A 26,653-nucleotide genomic window follows, 5' to 3' on the forward strand; every position below is an offset into this window, starting at 1 on the left:
GCTAGGACCAAGTGTCAGTCTTTGGCAGAGGCAGTCTTAGTGGGTGCTTGCAGCTAGGGCCTGTGTGCTGGGAGCTCGTTAGCAGCTGGGTGATGGTCCTGAAGGGAGGGATCTGGGCACAGTCTGTCACAGTCATTCTGTTTCTAGTCTCAGAAATAATGACTTTTTTTCTGTGACCACTATAGTTCCATTTACATCTTATTGAGTGATATATTTTGGGAAGTTCTTGATTTAACCAATTGGTTGGCTAATAAAGTTTTCTGGTGGGTGGTATTTTGTGGTAAATAGAAAAGGTAGAATAGTGAAGAGTTTCATTAGGGTCTGGAAGTCTCTGTGTGTCCCTGAGCTCTGAGATCAGTTTGCTGGGTGATCTTGAGTGACTTGCTAAGGGACCTACATCTCGACCAAAATTAAAAATCTACAAGATCATAAGGAGCTATACTTCTTTCCATTCTAGATTAGGAGAACAGATGATTTCTTATTAGCCAAGTACTTAAATGTAAAAAGCAAAAAGCAAAACAGAAGTGTACCTGTATTTTGTAAATGTTGAACTGGCTTGGTTTGGCAAAGGCTCATTGCATTTTTGCCATTCATGTGGAACACTTTTTGTTGAGTTCTCTGGTTATAATTTCTCTAAGACTAGATTAGCCTCATACTTGGCATTTTTTTCTTCTCTTCCTCTCTTGCTCCTCCCCTCTCAGCTCCTCCCCCTTCCCTCTTTCCTTATCACTCAGCTTAGAAAGTAACATTTTTCTTGCCTGTGGACTTACATATTTCATCAGTCCCTATGATTTATTATTCTTCCTTTGTAATGTTCATATTTGTCTTTTTTGTTCAAAATGCTTGTCATTTTAGCTAAGCTTCTTATCGCTGTATACCCAGACTTATTGCAGTAGCATCATATTTAGTTTGTCGGCTCCAGTTTTCTTCCTCTGTATTAATCCAATCTTTATACCATCACACACAAAGAGTTAGCATATTGCTTTTCTGGGTAGGTATATACTTACTGGACCTTTAGTCTGTTTACAGTCTGGCCCTGTTGAAGATAAGCATGATATCTTGCAGTATTTCCTCCCTTCCCAAAGCAAATATTAACTTCTGGTTAAGTGTAGAGTAATTTATCTTATATATTAGAATTCAAGGGGCCGGCGCTGTGGTATAGTGGGGAAAGCCGTTGCCTACAATGCTGGCATCCCATATGCGTGCTGGTTCGAGTCCTGGCTGCTCCACTAGAGATCTAGCAATCTGCTTTGGCTTGGGAAAGCAGTGGAAGATGGCCCAAGTCCTTGGGCCCCTGTACCCACATGGGAGACTTGAAAGAAGCACCTAGCTCCTGGCTTCAGATCGGTGCAGCTCCAGCAGTTGCGGCCAAATGGGGAGTGAACCAGCGGATGGAAGACTTTCTCTCTCTCTCTCTCTCCCTCCATCTGCCTCTCTGTGTAGCTCTGACTTTCAAATAAATAAGTAAATCTTGGCCGGCGCTATGGCTTAACAGGCTAATCCTCCGCCTTGCGGCGCCAGCACACCGGGTTCTAGTCCCGGTTGGGGCGCCAGATTCTATCCCGGTTGCCCCTCTTCCAGGTCAGCTCTCTGCTATGGCCCGGGAAGGCAGGGGAGGATGGCCCAAGTCCTTGGGCCCTGCACCCACATGGGAGACCAGGAGAAGCACCTGGTTTCTGGCTTCGGATCAGCGAGATGTGCCGGCCGCAGCGGCCATTGGAGGGTGAACCAACGGCAAAAAGGAAGACCTTCCTCTCTGTCTCTCTACTGTCCACTCTGCCTGTCAAAAAAAAAAAAAAAAGTAAATCTTTAAAAAAAAAATAGAATCTAAATCTACTGATTACTTCCCTGGGCTTTTTTTTTTTTTTTTTTTTTTTACTTTTTGACAGGCAGAGTGGACAGTGAGAGAGAGAGAGACAGAGAAAGGTCTTCCTTTGCCATTGGTTCACCCTCCATTGGCCGCCGCGGCTGGTGCGCTGCAGCTGGTGCACTGCGCTGATCTGAAGGCAGGAGCTAGGTGCTTCTCCTGGTCTCCCATGGGGTGCAGGGCCCAAGAACTTGGGCCATCCTCCACTGCACTCCTAGGCCATAGCAAAGAGTTGGCCTGGAAGAGGGGCAACCGGGACAGAATCCGGCGCCCCGACCAGGACTAGAACCCGGTGTGCCGGCGCCACAAGGCAGAGGATTAGCCTAGTGAGCCACGGTGCCGGCCTTGGGCATTGTTTTTTTTTTTTTTTTTAATTAAACTTTTATTTAATGAATATAAATTTCCAAAGTACAGCATATGGGTTACAATGGCTTCCCCCTCCCAAAACTTCCCTCCCACCCACAACCCTCCCCTTTCCCGCTCCCTCTTCCCTTCCAATCGCATCATGATTCATTTTCAATTCTCTTTATATACAGAAGATCAGTTTAGTATATATTAGGTAACGATTTCAACAGTTTACCCCCATATAGCAACAGAAAGTGAAAAAAAATACTGTTGGAGTACTTGTTATAGCATTAAATAAGAGTGTACAGCACATTAAAGACAGAGATCCTACATAATACTTTTTTAAAAAAATTAATTAATTTTCTATGCCATTTCCAATTTAACGCCAGGTTTTTTTTTTAATTTCCAATTATCTTTATATACAGAAGATCGATTCAGTATATAATTAGTAAAGATCTCATCAGTTTGTACCCACGCAGAAACACAAAGTGCAAAAATACTGTTTCAGTACTAGTTATAGCATCACTGCACATTAGACAACACATTAAGGACAGATCTCACATGGGATGTAAGTACACAGTGACTTCTGTTGCTGACTTAACAATTTGACACTCCTGTTCATGGCGTCAGTAATCTCCCTAGGCTCTAGTCATGAGTTGCCAGGGCTATGGAAGCCTTTAGAGTTCGCTGACTTTGATCTTATTCCAATAGGGTCATAGTCAAAGTGGAAGTTCTCTCCTCCCTTCAGAGAAAGGTACCTCCTTCTTTGATGGCCCTGTTCTTTCCACTGGTATCTCACTCCCAGAGATCTTTCATTTAGGTCTTCTTCTTTTTTTCTTTTCCATGGTATCTTGGCTTTCCATGCCTACAATACTCTAATGGGCTCTTCAGCCAGATCCGAATGCCTTAAGGGCTGATTCTGAAGCCAGAGTGTTGTTTAGGACGTCTGCCATTCTATGAGTCTGCTGTGTATCCCACTTCCCATGTTGGATCTTTCTCTCCCTTTTTGATTCTATCAGTTAGTATTAGCAGACACTTGTTGTTTTTGTTGTTGTTGTTCTAGTACTAGTGGTTGAACTCTGTAATTAACACACAATTATTCTTAGGTGTTTAAATTTTAACTGAAAGGTGATCCCTGTTAAATTTAAGAGTGGAAAAAGAGAGGGAGGAGATGTACAATTTGGGACATACACAATCAGACTTGCCCCAAATGATGGAGTTAGAAATGTGCCAGGGGATTCCAATACAACCCCATCAAGGTGGCATGTACCAATGCTATCTCACTAGTCCAAGTGATCAATTTCAGTCCACATTCGATGGCTCTGATAGGTCTAAGAATCAAAGGGATCACACAAACAAGACAAGTGTCTGCTAATACTAACTGATAGAATCAAAAAGGGCATTGGTTTTTTAATAATAGTGCCCATCCTTTACTTGGGGAGCTGTTAATATACAAAAATACTTACTTCTTTTTTTATTTTAATCCTCAGAGTACCTTCCTGTAAACCCTGGTTGCATTGTTATCAGCTTGTTGAACCCTAACTCCTATAGCTGTCATATCCATATTATTATTACTCTTCTCAACATTAATACCCTTTACAATCCCCTTTATTAAAAACATCTTATGAGGTAGACATAATGGTGAATACCTAGAATGTGAGTCTTGTTCTAAGAGATCTTAAAGTAGGGAAGGTAGCTGCTATCCAGGGAAGCCTAGTAAGTAACGAGAGCATGTGATGAGTTGGGAAATCATCTGTCACCTGCAGTTCTGTAATAGCCTCACAGGTCTTCGTGCCTTCTTTTGTCACTCTACATTATATGCAGTAAGGGTGATCTCTCTGAAAAGCGAATTCAAATTCACTTGACATGTGTCTCATTGCTGTCAGGCTGAAGTCCAAACTCTTTAAGATGGCACTTTATGGGCTGATGCATGTTGGTCTGTTGGTTATTGTCTCACCATTCTGCCTTTTTGCTCTGAATTTGCTCTAATATTTTCATAGTCCAGAAATGATTAATATCTTATCTCTGGGGCTTTGATCATGTGGTTTCCAGAGCCTCTGCCTTCGTTAGATCCTCCTCATTCTGTTCGTTATTTCTTGCAGAAATTCTTCCTGTACTCAGTGAGGTCAAGTTAAGGGGAATCCATCTGTTTTGTTTACACATTGTTAGACAGCTGCATACCCTCTGGTAGCTGCTTGTTTGCATGTATGTGAGCCACCAGACAGCTGAATTGCATCTGTTTTATTCTCAGTTGAAATACCCTATACCTATGATGGCATAGGGACAAAATAGAAGCCTTGGAAATATAGCTCTAAAATATATGTTAATTATTGTTACTAAGAGATCAGAATTTAATTTGAAAGCCATCTTAGTGTTGAGTTGGCAGTTTGTATTATTTGTATTTTTTTAAAATTTATGTATTTGAACAGCAAAATTAGAGAGAGAGTGGGAGAGAGAGAGACAGAGAATTTTCCATCCTCTGGCTCATTCCCCAAATGGCTGCATTGGCCAGGGCTATGCCAGGCTGAAGCCAGGAGCCAGAACCCTTATCAGGGTCTCCCATGTGGGTGCAGGAGCCCAGGCACTAGAACTATCCTCTGCTGCTGTCCCAGACATATTACCAGGAGCTGGATTAGAAGAACCTCCTAGGGGGCTGGCACTGTGGTGCAGTAGGTTAATCCTCTGCCTGTGGTGCTGGTATTTCATATGGGCACCGGTTCTAGTCCCGGCTGCTTCTCTTCCAATCCAGCTCTCTGCTGTGGCCTGGGAAAGCGGTGGAAGATGGCCCAAGACCTTGGGCTCCTGCACCCACGTGCGAGACCAGGAAGAAGCACCTGGCTTCTGGCTTCAGATCGGCGTAGTTCCAGCCGTTGCGGCCACTGGGGAGTGAACCAACAGAATGAAGACCAGAACTCTGTCTCCCACTCGTCTGTAACTCTACCTTTCAAATAAATAAATAAAATCTTTTTTATTTAAACGGCTGGAGCTACACCAATCCAAAGCCAGGAGCCAGGAGCTTCTTCCTGGTCTCCCACGTGGGTGCAGTGGCCCAAGGACTTGAGCCATCTTCCACCACTTTCCCAGGCCACAACAGAGAGCTGGACTGGAAGAGGAGCAGCTGGGACTCGAACCGGTGCCCACATGGGATTAACCTACTACGCCATGGCGCCAGTCCCCACAGTAACATTTTTAAGTTTGGGGGATAAAGTCATGAAAGATACTAATCTGTTGAAAAGCCCCACTTCATCAAATATTAAATGATGGTGCTAGAAGAAACTGGTAGATATGTAAATAGAATGTGAAGGAAGTAAAATCTGTGTTTTTTTTTTTTTTAAATTAGAAGGCTGGCATTATGGTGCAGTGAGTTAAAGCCCTGGCCTGCAGCACTGGCATCCCATATGGACACTGGTACGAGTCTTATCCAGTTCTCTGCTATGGCCTGGGAAAGCAGTAGAAGATGGCCCAAGTTCTTGGGCCCCTGCACCCTCGTGGGAGACCCAGAAGAAGCTCCTGGCTCCTGGCTTCAGATCATTGCACCTCTGGCTGCTACGGCCATCTGCGCAGTGAACCAGTGGGTGGAAGACCTCTCTCTCTGTCTCTACCTCTCTCTGTAACTCTGTCTTTGAAATAAATAATATAAATCTTTAAGAAAAAGTTAGTATTTACTAAGTGTCTTCCATGTTCTGTGTATATTACTAGTGGCATTACATATATTATCTTAATCTTCATGGCAACTTTCTGAGAGGAAGGAGTTATTAACCATCTTTTTAAAAACAGATTAATTAATTAATTTATTTGAAAGGCAGATTTACAGAGAGGCGGAGGCAGAGAGAACGAGAGAAAGAGAGAGAGAAAGGTCTTCATCTGCTGGTCCACTCTCCAGATGGCTGCAACTGCCAGAGCTGCGCCAATCCAAAGCCAGGAGCCAGGAGCTTCTTCCGGGCCTCCCACAAGGGTGCAGGGGCCCAAGAACTTGGGCCATCTTCTACTGCTTTCCCAGGCCATAGCAGATAGCCAGGAGCCAGGAGCTTCCTCTGGGTCTCGCACATGGGTGCAGGGGCCCAAGGATCTGGGCCATCCTCTACTGCTTTCCCAGGCCATAGCAGAGAGCTGGATCAGAAGTGGAGTGGCCGAGTCTTGAACTGACTTCCACATGGGATGCTGGCACTGCAAGTGGCGGCTTTACCCACAATACCATGGCACCGTCCCCTAATCAACTTTTACTGATGGTGAAATTGTGGTTTAGAGAGGAAACTGTGTCCAGATCATATGGAAGGGTCAGGGTTTGAATACAGGCCATCTGATTGTAAGTTAGTGTGCTTTCTGTTACCATTTTTGTTGTTGTTGACTAAGATGCACCTTTATGATTTCTATACAGAGCTAAGAAATAGGTGAAGTTAGGAGAAATAAAAGAAAATAATTAGAATTGATATCTAACATTTTATCTTTACAACTCTTTAATTTTTTTACTTAAAAATTGTTCAGTGTTGTTTTTAGCAACACTGGATGAGAAAACCAAGTCTCAGAAATGAGAAGATATTATCAAAGACTGCACAGTTGGGTCTTTAATCATTCAGTTTATAGCACACACAGACATGTTTCAGCAACTAAATTTTAATTTGATAAAAGAAGATTGCCTTCTATGTGTGCTGTCCTGCAAGAGGTACACTCCAGCGTGTGGTAATTCTCTTGTTAGCCTGTCAGATTCAAATCACTTCATCAGAAACTGTATTTTTATTGCTCAGAAATTAATTTACAAGAAAATACCTTTTTCCTCAAATTTCAGAGCTTACTGCAAAAGACATTCGTGACCTGTAGTCATAATAGTTTTGGAGTAAATGGTTGAATGGGTTTCTCACTGAGCACACCTTTTTTTTTTTTAAAGGTTTATTTATTTATTTGAAAGGCAGAATTACAGAGAGGCAGAAGCAGAGAGAGGGAGAGAGGTCTTTTATCTGCTGGTTCACTCCCCAGATGACTGCAACTGCCAGAGCTGGGCTTATTGAAGCCAGGAGCCAGGAGTGTCTTCCAGGTCTCTCACGTGGATGCAGGGGCCCATGGACTTGGGCCATCTTCCATTGCTCTCCCAGGCCATAGCAGAGAGCTGGATTGGAAGTGTAGCAGACAGGACTCAAACTGATGCCTGTATGGAATGCCAGCACTGTAGGCCACAGCTTTAACCGCCATGCCACAGTGCCGGCCCCACTTTTTTTTTTTCCTTATTAATGTTCAGCATACAGTAAAATAGTACTGTGGTGGAATGAGAAGACCATGCCAAGATGGCTGCTGGCAAGCAAGCATCAGTTACTCAGGAATGGCTTCAGAAACCACCTGGCAATGGAGCCTGCCTGGGAACAGGCTGTGATTAGTTAGGGCATAAACCACCCCTTGACCAGATTGGCTGCTTTGGCTATATAAGCTGCTGTACCAACTGAAATAAATGAGTTTGTGAGCTGCTCACCTCTAGCCCACTTTCACCTGACTCCTGGTGTCTGTGTGGTGACGCCATGCCTTTTGCCCCCACCGTGCTGCTCCTCTCAGAACAAATCCACGGCAACACAGTACTGAGTTTTTCTTTGGGATTACTATTTATTATTGGTTTGGAGACTTCATTTGTTATAGCAGAGCCAAGTGTGGAGAACACAGGCTCTGGAGCTGGGCTGCCTGGGTTCTGTTTTAGGCTTTATCACTTCTCACTTTGTGACTCTGTGTCTCCATTTGTGTCTGTGAGAAGACAGGGATATTTGTAATCACTTCACAGTTCCTTGAGAGGAGTAACTGACATGGTATATGTGAGTATTTATACCTGGCACTCAGGAATTTCTTCAGAATTAACCATCTAATGGCCATGGTGCAGTCTGTGTGTCCTGGGACTTTTTTAGATCAGTTTTTATGTTTGACCTTTTTTGGTTTGGGCTGGCAACTTGGCATCGAAGGTCAGGATTTGCATTTGGGTTCTATGGCTTGCTGGCTCTGTGTCCACAAAGAAGATGATACTTATTCCCCAATTTCTACCCAGCAACCTCCAAAGACAGTTTTTTGAATTTTTTGATTTTTTTTTAAAATTTATTTGACAGGTAGAGTTACAGACAATGAGAGAGACAGAGAGAAAGGTCTTCCTTCTGTTGGTTCACCCCCCAAATGGCTGCTGCGGCCGGTGCGCTGCGCCGATCCAAAGCCAGGAGCCAGGCGCCTCCTCCTGGTCTCCCATGTGGGTGCAGGGGCCCAAGCACCTGGACCATCCTCCACTGCCCTCCTGGGCCACAGCAGAGAGCTGGACTGCAAGAGGAGCAGCCGGGACTAGAACCCGGTGCCTATATGGGATGCCGGCACCGCATGTGGAGGATTAGCCAAGTGAGCCACAGCACCGGGCCCCTGTGAATGTTTTTAAGTGAAGTGGTATACTTAAAAGTGCTTTATAAGTTTTGAAGTGCTAAAAAAAAATGAGGTACTGAGTCATTAGCTTTTTTTTTTTTCCTTTTTTTTTTAAACTTTTATTTAATAAATATGAATTTCCAAAGTACAGCTTTTGGATTACAGTGGCTTTGAGTCATTAGCTTTTCATTAGTATGAAATGTAAATGTAAATGCCTAGGGTAAACACCTGTGTTTTTAAGCCCCTGAATCTAAAAGTAGTTGTGATAAGTTGGTGATTTTTATTTGGGAGTGATAAATGTTTAAGTAGCTAAAATGTACTACCAGGAATAGGAGCTTATTATTTTCAAATGATACAATTTGTCTCCAAAATGAAAACATGCAACATGTTTTAGAGTTGGAGTAGTGTAATATCTGACATTATTCTGGTAACATTTTCAGGTTTGAAAACACAATGGCAGGAAACAGCCTTGTTCTACCCATCGTTCTTTGGGGCCGCAAAGCACCAACACATTGCATCTCAGCGGTACTTTTAACAGATGATGGGGCCACGATTGTAACAGGATGCCACGATGGACAAATATGTCTCTGGGATCTTTCAGTAGAATTGGAAGTAAGTATTTGAAATGCCTGTTGTACATTTTAAACCTAAGAAACTATTTATTAGAAAATATGTCGTTTCAGAAATGTACTTAGGCACAGAATATATTTTCTATAGAATATATTTTGACTAAAATTGGTAGAATGCAGATTGATTAGTTACACTATTCTCCAGAGTTGACTTCTGCTGGCCTTTGGCTATTTTCAAATATGATATCTAACCCTAGGGGCATGTGTTTGTACAGTGGTTAAGATGGTACTTTGGATGCCTTGTTCCAGTCCTGACTCTGCCTCTCATCCAGCTTCCTGCTAATGTGCACCTGGAGAAGCAGCAAATGATGATTCAGGTGATGGGTGCCTGCCACCCATGTGGCATACCTGGATTGATCCAGGCTCCTGGCTTCATTTCTGCTGGTTCACTCTCCAAATGGCTACAATGGCCAGAGCTGGGCTGATCTGAAAGCAAGAGCCAGGAGCTTCTTCCTGTGTCTCCCATGTGGGTGCAGGGTCCCAAGCATGTAGGCCATCATCCTCCATTGCTTTCCCAGGTGCCTCAGCAGGGAGATGCATTGGGAGTTGAGCAGACTAATGGGAACCAGCCCTCATATGAGAAGCTGGCACTATAGGCGGAGGCTTTACCCACTATGCCACAGCACTGGCCCCAGATAACTCTTTTATTCCTCATATTGGTAATTTTTGTCTTGTCTCTTTTTTGGTTAATCTATGCTAGAAGCATGTCAGTTTTTATTCTCATTAAATAACCATCTTAACAACTGATAAAGCTGTATCTGGTGGAACTTTATTCTAGAGCTCGTTTTACTTCTGCTCTTGAGATGTGTACCATCTGGAGTCAGATGTTCAACAAGGCTCTTCATCTCTTGAATCCCTCCTGCTCTGGATTGAGTTCTGGAAATGTCACAGCTTACTGTTTCCAGTCCATTTTCTGCCAGGTCTTCCAGGAATCCCTTTGTGAACTGCCCTCTTCTCTGAGTGGCTTCCTTGTCTCTGATGCTTTGCTGTGCACATTCAGCCTGCCTTAATCTTCTGTATACTTTGATCTCTGTCTTCTCAATCCAGGGATTCTGGGAGATTTCTCCCACCCTGCAGCATGGTTGAATAAGAGCTGTAGGCTGAAATTCTGGTGATTATAGTTTCCCACATGGTTGTTTCATATATTTTTGTTCTGTTTTCCTACCTCTTATATGGGAGTAAAGACCAGTTCTCTATTATGATTGAAAATGGAAGGGCCAGCTCTGTGGTGTAGCAGGTTGAAACGCCACCTGCAGTGCCAACATCCCATATAAGTACTGGTTCGAGTCCTGGCTGCTCCACTTCTTTTTTTTTTTTTTTTTTTTTTTTGACAGGCAGAGTGGACAGTGAGAGAGAGACAGAGAGAAAGGTCTTCCTTTTGCCGTTGGTTCACCCTCCAATGGCCGCCGTGGTAGGCGCACTGCGGCCGGCGCACCACGCTGATCCGATGGCAGGAGCCAGGTGCTTATCCTGGTCTCCCATGGGGTGCAGGACCCAAGCACTTGGGCCATCCTCCACTGCACTCCCTGGCCACAGCAGAGAGCTGGCCTGGAAGAGAGGCAACCGGGACAGGATCGGTGCCCCGACCGGGACTAGAACCCAGTGTGCCGGCACCGCAAGGCGGAGGATTAGCCTAGTGAGCCGCGGCGCCGGCCTGCTCCACTTCTGATCTGGCTCTTTGCAATGGCCTGGGAAAGCAGTGGAAGATGGCCCACATGTTTGGACCCCTGCATCCATGTGGGAGACCAGGAAGAAGCTCCTGGCTCCTGGCTTTGGATTGGTGCAGCTCCAGCTGTTGCAGCCATTTGGGGAGTGAACCATTGGATGGAAGACCTCTCTCTCTGCATCTGCCTTTCTGTAACTCTGCTTTTCAAATAAATAAATAAATCTTAAAAAAAAAAAAGAATATGAGGTTTTCCGGCTTAACTGTGCATGTTAAAAATAAAATTTCTTTGAGAAATTACTGACAAGAATATTTTTTCCCAGTGAAAGTTTATAAATGTCTGTTATGATTTGATTTATGGGAAAGCTTTCCAGGCCTAGTCCAACTATGAACAACAAATTTTTTCTTGATTGTAAGTATACAAGAAGATGACCAAGATATGATTGAATTTGAAAATTTTTCTCAGTTATCACATACTGTTAAACAATTACAGTACTCTTATGGAATATTCAGTTTTGAATATCTTGCCTTTGCTAATAAATTGGAATTAATTATTTGCAAAATGGACAATATTAAGGGTACAAAAGGGATAAAAAGTTATTACTCATTTTCTGTTTACTAGGATACATGTTGGGTATGTGGTCAATTTATTTTTTATATCATGTATGTTATAAATATTTCTATGTATTAAATAGTTAATTAAAATTGTGTTCTGAAGTAACCTAAGGCTCTGAACTAACCTGATCACTAGCGTGCCATTTGGTACAAAGTAAATAAATTTGGGGCTTGATTGCTAGATTGTTTCACTATGGTGGATATAAATCCATCCTTATGCACTGTGTCACTGAATCAGTGGTCTTCCTGATTAATGTTGTGGCACAGTAGGTTAAACCCCTGCCTGTGACACCGACATCCCATATGAGCACTGATTAGTGTCCTGCTGCTATCCAGCTCCCTGCTAATGCACCTGGGAATGCAGTAGAGGATGGCCCAAGTGCTTGGGCCCCTTCACCCACATGGGAGACTCAGATGAAGCTCTTAGCTTTGGCCTGGTTCAGCCCTGGCTATTGCTGGGATTTGAACTATAGGTAGGAGATCTCTCTCTCCCTCTGCCTCCCCCTACCCCACCAGTAATTCTGCCTTTCAAATCAATCAATCAATCAATCAATCTTTAGAAAGCTTGTTTTCACTTTATTTGAAAAGCAGAGAGACTAAAAGAGACAGGCACTCTCTGTCTACTAGTTAACTCCTCAAATGCCTGCTGCAGGCAGGACTTGGGCTAGGCTGAAGCAGGAGCCTGGAACTCCACCTGGGTCTTCCATGTGGGTGTCAGGGACAATCACTAATGTGAATTTCATTTCTGAATGAAGGAAAATTAAAGATCTTCCACAACAAACAGAAATTGAAAGAATTTGTAACTGCTCACCCAGCCCTACAAAAAATGCTCAAGGATGTGCTATACACAGAAACAGGAACATCACCAGAAAGAAAATGAACACAGAAAATGACCCAGCAAAAGTACAAAGGAAATCCAAAATATAAAAACAGGACTATTTACAGAGACATGGCAAGACAAAGTCAGTACTCAACAATAGTTACTCTGAATGTAAATGGACTCAACTCCCCAGTTAAAAGACACAGACTGAATGGATTAAGAAAGAAAACCCATCTATTTGGTGCCTACAAGAAACACATATTACCAATAAAGATGTATGCAAACTGCGAGTGAAAGGATGGAAAAAGATAATCCATGCTACCAGGAACCAAAAAGAGCTGGCGTGGCCATCCTAATATCAGACAAAATAGATTTAAACACAAAAACTGTTAAAAGAGACAAAGAAGAACACTAAATAATGATTAAAGGATCAATTCAACAGGAAGATATGATTATTATAAATGTATACACACCTAATTACAGGGCACCTGGCTACTTAAAGAAATATTAAGGGATTTAAGGGGAGATATAGATTCAAATACAATAATAATAGGGGACTTCAGTACCCCAATTTCAGCAATGGACAGATCAACGAGACAGAAAATCAAAAAGAAAATAACAGAGTTAATTGACACCATAGACCAAATAGACCTAGCAGATATCTACAGAGCCTTCTACCTGATAGCCACAGAATATACATTTTTCTCACCAGTGCATGGAACTTTCTCTAAGATTGACTACATGGTAGATCAGAAAGTAAGTCACAGGAAATTAAAAAAAAAAAAAATCAAAATCATACCATGCATCTTCTTGGACTTCTTGGCTTCGGATTGGTGCAGTGTGCTGGCTGTAGTGGCCACTTGGGGGGTGAACCAACGGAAGGAAGACCTTTCTCTCTCTCTCTCTCTCTCACTAACTCTGCCTAATTAAAAAAAAAAAAAAAAGAAAGAAAGAAAAAGAAAGAAAGAAATAGAGGATACAAAAAAAAAAAAGGAAAAATCTTCATGTTCATGGATTGGAAGAATCAATATCATTAAAAAGGCCCTTCTTCCAAAAGTAATGTACAGATTCAGTGCAGTACTAATCAAAACACCAAAGACATTCTTCTCAGATCTAGAAAAAAATGGTGCTGAAATTCATATGGAAACAGGAGACCTCGAATAGCTAAAGCAATCTTAAACAACAAAAACAAAGCCACAGGCATCACAATACCAGATTTCAAGACATACTACAAGGCAGTATAATCAAAACAGCCTGGTACTGGTACAAAACAGATGGATAGACCAATGGAAAAGAATAGAAACACCAGAAATCAATCGAAGCATCTACACCCAACTTATATTTCACAAAGGAGCTAAAACCACTCCCTGGAGCAAGGACAGTCTCTTCAATAAATGGTGCTTTGAAGACTGGATTTTCACGTGCAGAAGTATGAAGCAGGATCACTACCTTACACCTTACACAAAAATCCATTCAAAATGGATCAAAGACCTAAATCTACAACCTGATACCATCAAATTATTAGAGAACATTGGGGAAATCCTTAAATCATTGTCACAGGCTAAGAGGTCTTGGAAAAGACCCTAGAGGCACAGACAATCAAAGTCAAAATTAACAAATGGGATTTTATCAAATTGAGACATTTCTGTACTGCAAAAGAAACACTCAGGAAAGTGGAGAGGCAACCGACAGATTGGGAGAACTTATTTGAAAATCATGCAACTAATAAAGGATTACTAATCAGAATCTACAAAGAGATCAAGATTCTCCACCACAATGAACCAAACAATCCGGTTAAGAGATGGGCAAAGGACTTAAACAGATTTCTTTCCCTTCCTTCCTTCCTTCCTTCCTTCCTTCCTTCCTTCCTTCCTTCCTTCCTCCCTCCCTCCCTCCCTCCCTCCCTTGCTTCCTCCCTCCCTCCTTCCCTCCCTTCCTCCCTCCCTTGCTTCCTCCCTCCCTCCCTTCCTTCCTTCCTTCCCTCCTTCCTTTTTTTCTTTCTTCTTCCTTCCTCCCTCCCTCCCTTCCTCCCTCCCTCCCTCCCTCCCTCCCTCCCTCCCTTCCTTCCTTCCTTACTTCTTTCCTTCCTTCCTTCCTTCCTCAGAGAGAAAGGTCTTCCTTCTGTTGGTTCAATCCCCAAATGGCCACTACGGCCGGCGCTGTGCTAATCCGAAGCCAGGAGCCAGGTGCTTCTTCCTGGTCTCCGATGTGGATGCAGGGGCCCAAGCACTTGGGCCATCCTCTACTGCCCTCCTGGGCCACAGCAGAGAGCTGGACTGGAGGAGGAGCAACCAGGACTAGAACTGGTGCCCATGTTTGATGCCAGTGCCATAGGTGGAATATTAACCAAGTGAGGCACGGCACTGGCCCCCAGATATTTTTCAAAAGAGGAAATCCAAATGGCAAACAGTCATATGAAAAAATGTTTGGGATCACTAGCTGTCAGGGAAATGCAAATCAAAACCACAATGAGGATTCACCTCACCGCTGTTAGAATGCTTTCATACAGAAATCAACAAACAACAAATGCTGGCGAGGATGTGAGGAAAAAGTACCCTAATCTGTTGGTGGGAATGTGAATTGGTAAAACCACTTGGAAGACAGTTTGGAGATACCTCAGAAATCTGAATATATTCCTACTATATGACCCAGCCATCCCACTCCTTGGAATTTACCCAAGTGAAATGAAATCAGCAAATAAGAGAGTTATCTGCACTCCCATGTTTATTGCAGCTCAATTCACAATTGCTAAGATGTAGAATAAACCTAAATGCCCATTAACCAAAGACTGGATAAAGAAATTTTGGGATATGTACTCTATGGCATACTACATAGCAATAAAATAAAATGAAACCTGGTCATTTGCAACATAATGGATGAATCTGGAAAACATCATACCTAGTGAAATAAGCCAGTCTCAAAGAGACAAATATCATATTTTCTTCCTGATCTGTGATAACTAACAGAGCACCTAAAAGGAAACCTGTAGAAGTGAAACTGACAGTATGAGAAGCAATAACTTGAATAGCCATTGTCTTGACTGTTGAGGAAAAGTTTTTCATTGTATTTGTTAATTTTTTTTTAAAATTTTTTCCTACCTAATACCATTGGTTGAACTCTTTACTTAACATAGAATTAATCATATGTGTATAAAGTCAATTGAAAATAGATCCCAGTAAAATATAAACGTGGGAATAAGAGAGGGAAGAGCTGTATAGTTCTGCATACATTCCCATGTAAAACTTGCCATGGGACTCCAATTCGCTTTAAGCTGGGTGGTAATAATGCCATCTTATGTGTTAAAGTGATCATATTAATTGTTAAAGTGATCATATAGATAGGATTAAGTGTCAAAGGGATCATATAAATAAGATCAAGTGTCTGGTAATAGCAATAGAATTAACAAAGGAGAGGATTTTCCAACATGGGAAGCAGTCAACACAGCAGGCTCATAGAATGACAAATGCCCTCAACAGCGCTCTGACCTAAGAATCAGCACTTAAGGCATTCTGGTCTGGCTGAAAAGCCTGTGAGAGCATTTCATGCATGTTAAGCCAAGACACTGTGACAAAAAGTTTCTTCATGAAGGATCTTGGTGAGTGAGACCCTAGTGCAGTTAAGTGGCCATCAAAGAAGACTCTACTTTTCTCTGAAGGAAGGAGAGAACTTCCACTTTGCTTATGGCCTTGTCTGAACATGATGGAGATCATGGACTCAAAAGGCTTCCATAGCCCTTGCAGCTCATGTCAAGAGCCTCAGGTGATCACTGACATCATACATAAGAGTGTTAATTGTTAAATTTACAACAGGAGTCACTGTGCACTTACTCCCCATGTAGAACCTCTGACCTTAATGAGTTTTACTATGAGAATTAACTGTAAAACTTGTTCTCAAACAGTTCATTATACTTTGTGTGTGTATGTGAGTGTGTGTGTGCAAGTTGTTGAAATCTTAGTATAGAGTTGGTCTTCTTTATATAAAGTTAATTAAAAACAAATCTAATGAAGAATGGGGTGGAAGAGGGAGGAGGAAGTGGGATGGGAGTGGGGATTGGAAGGCGGGTATGCGGGGAAAAACCACTATATTCCTATAGTTGCCCTTTGGAAATTTGTATTCATTAAATAAAAGGTTTCTTTTTTTAAAAAAAATTATTTATTCATTTATTTGAGAGGTAGAGTTATAGACAGTGAGAGAGAGCAAGACAGAGAGAAAAGTCTTCTGTCGTTGGTTCGCTTTCCAAGTGGCCACAACGGCCGGAGCCATGCTGATCCAAAGCTGGAGCCAGGAGCTTCTTTGTGTCTTCCATGCGGGTACAGGAACCCAAGCACTTGGGCCATTTTCCTCTGATTTCTCAGGCCATTAGTAGATAGCTGGTTTGGAAGAGGAGCAGCCGGGATTGGAACCGGCATCCATATGGGATTCTGGTACCACAGGTAGGGGCTTAGCCTACTACGCCACAGCACTGGCCCTGGGAATCTGGATTTGAGGTGGAGAAGCTAGGATTCAAACCAGGCATTTTGTATGAGATGTGGGCCTACCAAGCAGTGACTTAACCCTTATGTCAAATTCCTACCTCATAGTTATTCCAGTTTTGATTTTTTTTTTCTTCATTACTCCTGTTTTAACTTCAAAACTACTTGGTATACTAAGATTGTGGGCATTCTATGGATTAGAGTTTACTTTTTTGTTGTTGCTGTTTTTACTCTTTGTTTTTAGTGTTTTGAGCGATTCTTTTTAAATCTAAATCTATATATTTACATTGAATATTTAATACAATTCCTAATTGAAGTATTAACTTTTAAATTTTTACTTACATCAGCATTGTTTTGCTTTTCTAGGTTAATCCTCGGGCTCTGTTATTTGGTCATACAGCTTCAATCACTTGCTTATCTAAAGCTTGTGCATCCAGTGACAAACAGTATATTGTGAGTGCATCTGAGAGTGGGTAAGTGTTTTCTCATTTACTTTTGTTCTCATACGTCTTTAGTATCAGTGTTTTAGTAAATAAGGGAGTTTTTTTTTTTGTTTCAATTTTAGAGTATTTTCTAAATAAATATTTCCCATTGTTTAAACCTATAGAAAGATATTTGAAATAGCTTTAAGGATGTGATTTTCATTTCTATTAATGATTTTATAAAATTTTTATTGTAATAGATTATGTTCTTTGTTTCACTTTTGAGAAACTCAAAATGCCAGAAAAGTTCAAGCATGATCATTAATCCCCTTGTTGTTTTAATTTATCAGCAGATTGCCTTGAGATTGTTAAAAACCAGAATGATGCTAGGCTAGCACAAATTTGGAAAATGAAGCCATGCAAAAATTCATACAGTGACAGTGATGTTTGTCAGTTTATTAACATAACTGTGTGTATTCCTGAGTCTTAGAATGTAGCTTGCTTTTGGAGAATTGGTAGTATATTGAACAGTAGTTTTGGGGTCCAGAGTGAATTTTAAAAAGCATTTTTCATCCTTTGAAAATTGTATATTTATACAATGTATTATTAAAGAGAGTTCGGGAACTTGGAGAAAGTTCTATAAGCAGTTGTTCTCTCTTCTCCATGATTTATGGATTTGAAGAGAATTTTGTGTAATTCTACAGAACCAAAAGGTAAAAATACAGTATCTGTTGAATAGTTAAAGCATAAGTCTCATTAAAATGTTCTAGATTGAGTATTCTTTGAAAAATTGTTTCATATCATGTGAGAAAAAAGAGAATGGTATCTTAAACTCTAATAACCTCAGGATCATTGCATTTTATTAATATTTTTTATTGTATAAGTTATATACTTTTACAAAAGATGAGACTTACTGGCATTTCTGATTTTCAGTGTTACATCTTTAGTTTGAGATAGAAGTTGTTTTTTGTGTGCACTCAATAAAATTACTAAATATACAGAATCAAAACTAGAATACCATAGTTTACAGAAGTTTGAAATTCAAATAAAGTTGATTTTAACTTTTATTTTTTTTAATGTTAAATTTTCTAGTTGCATTGATAACAAATGAAAAAGCTTTGTAGTTTAAATTAAAAGTTTATTTCTTGTTTTTGTCTCTTGCTGCTCAGGTATCATGTGGTAGCTCTGCTTCATTTTTATCTGTACTTTAAGGTTCAAGGTGAAGGAACAATAATTATCCAAAGGAGCCACTATTTGGAATAGAAGTAGGAGAGAAAGAGTTTGGTAGGGTCTCACTTACTCACATCACTTCTAGCCAGAGCTGGTCACCAGCCTCCATCAACTAAAAAGAGCCAGGAGTACAGTCCTATAATGGACCCAAAAAGGGTGTGGTTGGTGTGAGGGGTGGGCAGGTTGGAGGGTGGCTTAAGATTGTGGGTGGGAAGACTGTATGTTTTGACAAACAGTCATAATGACAATGGAATAAAAATAGAATGCTAATTTTAAGCTACTGTGACAAAATTGAACAATGCTTTTGAAAATCAAATTCTAATCTTGCTTTATTTTTCTTTTACAGAGAGATGTGCCTCTGGGATGTGAATGATGGCAGATGTATTGAATTTACAAAGTTAGCTTGCACACATACTGGCATACAGGTTAGTATCTATTTCTGGGCCTACGCAAAATTCATTACAAATACATGACTTAAAACTTTTAAAAACACAGAGCCTGTAAATTTTTATATGAAAAATGGTGGGGAGGGGTAGTAGGACAAGATGATTAGAATTGGAGTAGGAATGGGATTCGTCCTAAGATGGCAGTTAGGACGAGTAATAAAGCAGGAGGGACCAATCAGGAAAGATTCAGAGTGAGGCAGTGACCACTGCTGCTTCTGCTGATGTGGGCTCTCCTGGCTGCCCAAGTCAGGCACCTTACTTGGGTGAGTGGTCTCGGCCCCAAATAATGGAATTCTTTATGATTAAAGCCAATAAGATTCCATTTGTGATTGACATAGATTGACCTACATTTTGGGCCATATTGTTTTTTATTAGTACAATTGGTTCTTTTTAAGACTTTCTAACTTTTTAGAAGAAATGATATGTTGAATATTACATAGAATTTATAGTTCCTGACTTAGGTTCCTGATGTTCTTACTTTTTCATAACTGTCAACTTCTCAGTGCTTCAATGTACTAGTTAACTGTGTTGAGAAAACTATGAGGTATAGAGAAAGTATGAGCAGTTATGTTCTCAATGGAAGGGGAAAGGGAAGAGAACTCACATTTATCAAGCAAGAGTTGTATAGATATTTCTTGTATTGCGTTTCATTTAATCTCCCCACATCCTTACAAATTAAATGGTAGTATGTCATTTTACATATAAGGAAGTTGAGGCCCAGAGAGATTATATGAGCTATTGAATCTCATAGTGAATCATCCCTTGGTACCCTGGTCCCAAATCAGGTCTGTTGATCTCTAGGACTGTGTTTTCTCTTACATCGTACCATTTACTTTAAACCACACAAGATTATTCATTGAGAAATAAAACCTTCTCTACCAACACAAATTAGAGAATCAAAGGAGAATATTTTGAGGGGGATGGTAGTTAGTGGGATATGAGTCTTTTGGGATTATCTCTTATTTTAAAGGCCTTTTAAAATTTACTTCTTTAGTCTTGTTAGGGCATGTGCTTTCTTAAAAGGCATATATTATTTATTTTTATCATATGAAAAATCATCAAAATTTATAGAGAGAAAAGGGATAATAAATCAATATTGGTTCATAGACTGTAATTTAATTAATTGTATATGAATATCTTGAACTCATTGGATTCAAGTATTTTGACCATGATATAATTTTGATTTATGATTTTAAATTGTTTGTCTTCTACATTAGAGAAAAATTTCTGGATTTGTTCAACATGTCTCCAGTGCCTGCTATTTATCAATTCTGATTTATCAGGCCTTTGGTATTTCGGTTGGCAGACATCTCTAAGGAGACAATGCTTGTTGACAGATTTGCCAGTGTGGTGGCGGTTTCCTAGGTGATCTTCACTCTTTTCAGGTCCAGAAGTGGGGTGTTTTATATATACACAGAAATGATAAACTTTGGTGGCACTAACACTTACTAAAATCACAAGGAAATGCCAGTTTGTTAAATTAATATTTGGAACACTTGGTTCTCCATTCAAAATGCTGTCTTTCCCAGTATCCAAGTGTCTTGGAGGCTAAATTAGCTACCTTAGTTAGGGGTCAGAGATGGTTTGAGAGTATAACTTTGCAGCAGCTTTTTTTTTTTTTTTTTTTTTGACAGGCAGAGTGGACAGTGAGAGAGAGAGAGACAGAGAGAAAGATCTTCCTTTTGCATTGGTTCACCCCTCAGTGGCCGCCGCGGCCAGCGCACCCCGCTGATCTGAAGCCAGGAGGCAGGTGCTTCTCCTGGTCTCCCATGCGGGTGCAGGGCCCAAGCACTTGGGCCATCCTCCACTGCCTTCCCGGGCTACAGCAGAGAGCTGGACAGGAAGAGGAGCGACCGGGACAGAATCCGGCGCCCCAACCGGGACTAGAACCCGGTGTGCCGGCACCGCAGGCGGAGGATTAGCCTATTGAGCCACGGCGCCGGCGAGAGTATAACTTTAAAGTGAAAGGTGACAGACTTGCAGTCAGGTAGTTCTAATGTGATATCTCTGCCTGCAGGAGAGAGTTCTTTAGTGATTACAGTGCACATGTCTCTCTCTTTCCTGGCACTGGTTGAACACTGACAAGTTTGCTTCTTGGCATCCATCCTTTCTTCCTTGATGTATCAGCCCCTTATATAGCTCAGGGCTACCTATAGCCACTATAATATGGGACTGCCTACAGTTCCTGGAACCTCACCATGTTTGTTTTTTGGGTCAACCTTCTGAGATCTAGAATGCCCTCTGTGGTAATTTGTATTTTATTCGATGCTATCCCCTTAATCTGGGTGCCACCTTATATTAAAATGTGTTCCATAATCAATGTTTATGCATTCAAAGTTGTACTCCTTTTGAAGAGTATTCCATTATTGAGAGGAATTATTCCTTTACAAACAATGTTTCTATTTCTAAGAGTAGATCTAGTGAGCAGGGGGACAGATTGGACCAAGATTCCTGAGTTATTTCCCTAGTGTAGAGTAGTCATAGCATCGCCTTCTGTGCTTTCCTTCGCCTGCCATTACGAGATTCCTTTAGGGGCCAGTCCCTTGGGAAGTAGTAGTCTGGAAATGTCTTTGCCTTCTAAAAAATCTTCTAAGAGGATCAGTCTACTAAGAAGTACTGTTTTCAAGGCTTAGGGAAGACAGTTCCTTTGATACTTTTATAGTTATTCTTCTGTTCTTTGGTTGATGGAAACCCATTTATCCTCTTAATTCTTGACATTAGTAACACATAGATCAAGATTGCGTTGGTTCTTCCTCTCTTTTCTTCCTTGAAGTATAATGAGCACTGTGTTTCGTAAGTGTCTTGTGCTCTGGTCTGAAGTATCACACTTAGTATAGTTAGAATTACTTCTTTTTTTTTTTAAAGGAAACTGAGATAACATGTTTTCTTTTTTTTTTTTTTTTAAGATTTACTTTATTTATTTGAAAGAGTTACAGAGATTCAGAGGCAGAGAGAGAGAGGGAGGAAGGAAGAGAGGGACGGAGAGAGAAAGAGAGAGATCTTCCATCAAGGCGTTCACTCTCCAAATGGCTGCAATGGCTAGAGTTGGGCCGATCTGAAGTCAGGAGCCAGGAGTTTCTTCTGTGTCTCCCACTTTGGTGCAGGGGCCCAAGTACTTGGGCCATCTTCTACTGCTTTCTCAGGCCATAGCCTAGAGCTGGAGTAGCTGGGTCTTGGACTGGCACTCATATGGAATGCCAGCGCTCCAGGTGACAGCTTTACCCACTATGCCATAGTGCCTGCCCCAGAATTCACTTCTGATGTTTGAACATTGATCATCTTTCACTTCTAAATTTTATATTGTAGATAATTAGTGCCTATACTCACCTATTTCCATTCATTTAAAATTCATATCATTTTGTGACCCACCTGAGCATCCCTATGATTTGATTTGTGAAACTGTTTTATTTAGGTGTTTTAATTCATTCAACAGGCATGTTTTAGATGCTGGAGGGGGATAAAAAGAATAATTTTCACGAATTCTTTTGACCCCAAGAGAGGTCAAAAGGGAAGATAAAAATGTTAGGAGAAGAACAATTTTTCTTGGATATTTTAAAACATTTCTATAACTTGATGTATTTTTATGTTTGTACATACACACATATAATGTGTACCTTAGAGTTTACTGCAGAAGTTGAGTTTTTAGGAGAATATCATAATAAACTTGATGAATACATATTAATCAAATATCTGAACTAAAGGAGTACACTTAAAAATTTTTTTCCTTTGGATCTGAATTTAGTTCTACCAATTCTCAGTTGGAAACCAGCGGGAAGGAAGGCTTTTGTGTCATGGACATTACCCTGAAATCCTGGTTGTGGATGCTACTAGCCTCGAGGTGCTCTACTCCTTAGTATCAAAGATCTCACCGGACTGGATTAGCTCCATGAGTATTATTCGATCCCACCGAACACAAGGTCAGTGTATGATGCCTTTAAGGCACTTAAGTGCCATGATTTAATGTTCAGCTTACTGCCAAGTTCAAAATTTATCCTACATTAATAATTCTGGTTATTTTCTTCCTTAAAGAAATCACTGCTCCAATAATTTATAGTCTGTCTCCTCCTTCATCAAGGAGTCTTTGAGTGAATTAAGATTTAACATGGTAGATTATCTGCATTCCATGGGGTAGATCACTAGCTTTTGGCAGCCTGAGAGTGTGAGGGTTATTTCCTGGAGTAGGGGAAGGATAGTATCACTCATGGGTATGGTGGGGTGAGTCGTAGTCTCACCTGTGCATGTCTTCAGACTCATTTGTCACTTGCATAAGAAACATAGGATGTGAATTCATTTCCTATGGAAATAATGAAAAGGGAAGAGATTATACATAGTTAAATTTATTGAAGTTCTTGGTAAGTACCTGATATATAGTTGATGCTCAATAACATTACTAATCTTTTCTTCATTTCTGTTGAAATCTTTCTGTAACAGGCATGAGGGCATAAGTAAAATTGTTGAGAGGAATAATAACTAATGCCAATAATCAATGCCAAACATTGAATGTATATTCTCTAAGCCTTTTTAGAAGCATTCTTTTTCTGCCAAACAACTTCATGGTTCTGTGGTTTTCTATGAAGCCTCAGCTATAACAACCACCCCTTGCCATCACCACAAGGACTTCATTTATTGAGTGCTTATTTTTTTTTATTTTTTATTTTATTTATTTGAAAGTCAGAGACAGACAGAGAGGTCTTCCATCTGCTGGTTCACTCCCCAAATGGTCGCAACAGCTAGAGCTGCGCCAATCCAAAGCCAAGAGCTAGGAGCTTCTTCTGAATCTCCCATGTGGGTGCAAGGCCCCAAGCACTTGGGACATCTTGTACTGCTTTCCCAGGCCATAGCAGAGAGCTGAATCGGAAGAGGAGCAGCCGGCACCCATATGGGATGCCGGCGCTTCAGGCCAGGGCTTTAACCTACTGCGCCACAGCGCCGGCCCCATTAAGTGCTTATGCTGTCAGGCTCTGTGTTAAGCATTCACATGTGATTGACTCTCTCTCTCTCTCTCTTTCTCTCTCTCTCTCACACTCAGTCACTCACTTTTTAAAGATTTATTTCATGTATTTGAAAGGTTTACCCGAGGAGGGGTAGAGAGAGAGAGAAGTCTTCTACCCACTGGATCACTCCCCAAATAGCCGCACCAGCTAGGGCTATGCCAGACCAAAGCCAGGAGCCAAGAGCTTCCTCTGGCATTTGTGCAAGGGCACAAATTCTTGGGCCATCTTCCACTGCTCTCCCAGGCACTTTAGCAAGGAGCTGGGTCAGAAGTGGAGCCTCTGGGACTTCAACAGTGCCCTTATGGGATGCCAGCATTGCAGGCAGTGGCTTTACCCACCGTGCTACAGTTCCAGCTTGATGGACTCTCATAATATCCTGTGGGGTAGGTTCTTTTGTTAGTAGTTCCTACTTTCATATAGATGAGAGGAGACTGATGAGGTTTAGTGGTAGAGTCTGCCTAAGATCACAGGATAAACATGTGACTGTCTGGTGGCCGGATGGACTCTGGAGTTGTGACTGACCACTGTGTTACACTACCCCCCCCCCGCCCCCCCATTCATGAGATGCCTTCAACTTTATAGCAGCTTCCCTTTGTAACCCTTTAGGAGTAGAAATCAGCACAGAGGTTTTTGGTCAGTAGCCATTCAGCAAGTATTGAATGCCTACCTACTGTATTCCAGTATTTAAATACTTAAGGGACTCAAATTGTAGTAGGGGAGAATGATATGTCAGCAATTGATTTGGAGTGCAAAGTGTGGTGGTATGGAGGGAGGGTACCTAGAGGATGGCAGTGAAGGGGCCTGAGTGCAGTAGGAAGGCTGCCAGCCACAGGAAGGCTCTTTTAGGATTTGCAAGGTAAGTGGAATTTGTCAGGCAGACATGGGGATCAGGATGTTTCCTACAGAAGAAAGCTTTATACAAAAGTGCAAAAGCATAAGAACCAGTCTAGGTGTGTGTGGGAAGCCAAATTTTCTTTCTCTGTGGTATCAAGTTTGAGGGAAGGAGTGGCAGGATGTAAGACTGGCAAAGTAGGGGCCGGCACTGTGGCTCACTTGGTTAATCCTCCACCTGTGACACCGGCATCCCATATGGGCGCCGGGTTCTAGTCCCAGTTGCTCCTCTTCCAGTCAAGCTCTCTGCTGTGGCCCGGGAAGGCAGTGGAGGAAGACTCAAGTGCTTGGGACCCTGCACCCACATGGGATACCAGGAAGAAGCACCTGACTCCTGGCTTCGGATCGGCGTGGCTCCGGCCACAGCGGCCATTTTGGGGGTGAACCAACGGAAGGAAGACCTTTCTCTCTGTCTCTCTCTCTCACTGTCTAACTCTGTCAAACAAACAAACAAACAAACAAACAAACAAAAAGGACTGGCAAAGTTGTCAGCAGACAGCTCATGAAGGGCCTGTGTGTTGGATTTCACTTTGTAAGTCTGGGTTGGTAGGCTTGTACTCTAAAGAACTAGGTAGAAAATATTTTAGGTTCTTCAGGCCGTGTGGTCTGTGTTTCAGCTACTCACATCTGCTGTTGTGGCACAAAATTAGCAAGGGACAGTATGTAAATGAATGAGCCTGGCTGTGTTCTCATAAAACTTTATTTACTTAAATAGCCATTGAGCTGGAGTTGACCCTTGAGCTGTAGCCTGAGCAGTCTTGGTAAGAATAAGTCCATGAAAAGATTTCTGTTTAAACACCACCTGGGTGGCATCGTTGAAAATGGTTTAGATGGGAACAAATGAGATAGGAGTATATTGTAATAGCCCAGCTGAGAGGGACAGGTCTGAACTAAAAACTAAAGCAATGACTGAGGAAGAGAGTGGAAGGATTCTCCATGCTTCCTACAGGGCTGTCCTACAGATTACTGTGGTTTTTTGTTTGTTTGTTTGTTTTTGTATTTATTTATTTGAAAGGCAGAGTGGCACAGAGAGGGAGAGACACAGAGAGATCCTTCATCCATTGGTTCACTCCCTAGATGGCTGTAGCAGCCAGATCTGGGCCAGGTCAAAGCCAGACATTAGGAACCCCACCCTAGTCTTCCACAAGGATGGCAGGGGCCCAAGCACATGCACCATCATCTACTGCCTTCTCAGGTGTGTTAGTAGGAAGCCAGGTAAGAAGCAGAGCAGCTTGACTGGAACGAGCACTCTATATGGGATGTGGGCATCATAAACAGTGACTTAACCCATTGTATCATCCCACTGGCCCTCAAACAGTTCATTTAATAACAGTAATAACTAACCTTTATGACAGTTTAGCACGTGCTGAGAGGTAAACTTGTGGTGTCCCTTAATTTTCATATAACTCAACTGAGTTGGTGCTGTTTCTCATTTTATTTGCCTCCAGATAACAACATTGAATTTAAGATAAGTTAGTTATCATTGAAGAAAATATGACTTTGATTTTAACATGTGCCCCCTTCACTCTGGAGCTTTGTAATGTTCATGCTCCTGGAGTGCACATAGATTATTGTGGTGCTGAATCTGGTCCCTTAACCAAAACTTATGAATGTAGGTTTTATATCATGCTGTGTTGGAAAAACAATTTTTTTTTTTTCTCCTCTGTCTCCCACACAACAATCCAAACAGAAGACTTCTGTGGCTTTTGAGGGTGTGGGGATTTCTATCACTAGCAAGCAAGCCATTAAGCCTGCGGCAGACACCAGCTGTTTCCTCTGGTCACCTCAGTTCTGACTCTGTCCTCCTGGAGATGGAAGCAGACCCCAAGGTTGAGGGCTCTGTGCCTAAGACCATCTCTGTAGTTGTCAGTCTGAAGCTCTAGC

At 41.6% G+C, this 26,653-nt stretch overlaps 1 protein-coding gene across 1 annotated transcript in view; it reads left to right on the top strand.

Annotated features, from left to right (window-relative positions):
- Positions 1-26,653, top strand: part of WDR7 (WD repeat domain 7) — a 376,393-nt gene that overhangs the window by 13,099 nt on the left and 336,641 nt on the right. The window contains exons 2-5 of the mRNA XM_062201720.1: positions 9,028-9,199; positions 17,153-17,259; positions 18,785-18,863; positions 22,627-22,801. Of these exons, the coding sequence (XP_062057704.1) occupies positions 9,041-9,199; positions 17,153-17,259; positions 18,785-18,863; positions 22,627-22,801 (520 nt within the window). The 5' untranslated portion in view covers positions 9,028-9,040. The remainder of the gene's footprint in view (positions 1-9,027; positions 9,200-17,152; positions 17,260-18,784; positions 18,864-22,626; positions 22,802-26,653) is intronic.

This window comes from Lepus europaeus, chromosome 9 (assembly GCF_033115175.1).
Source record: "Lepus europaeus isolate LE1 chromosome 9, mLepTim1.pri, whole genome shotgun sequence".
In the NCBI taxonomy this organism is placed as follows: Eukaryota; Metazoa; Chordata; class Mammalia; order Lagomorpha; family Leporidae; genus Lepus; species Lepus europaeus.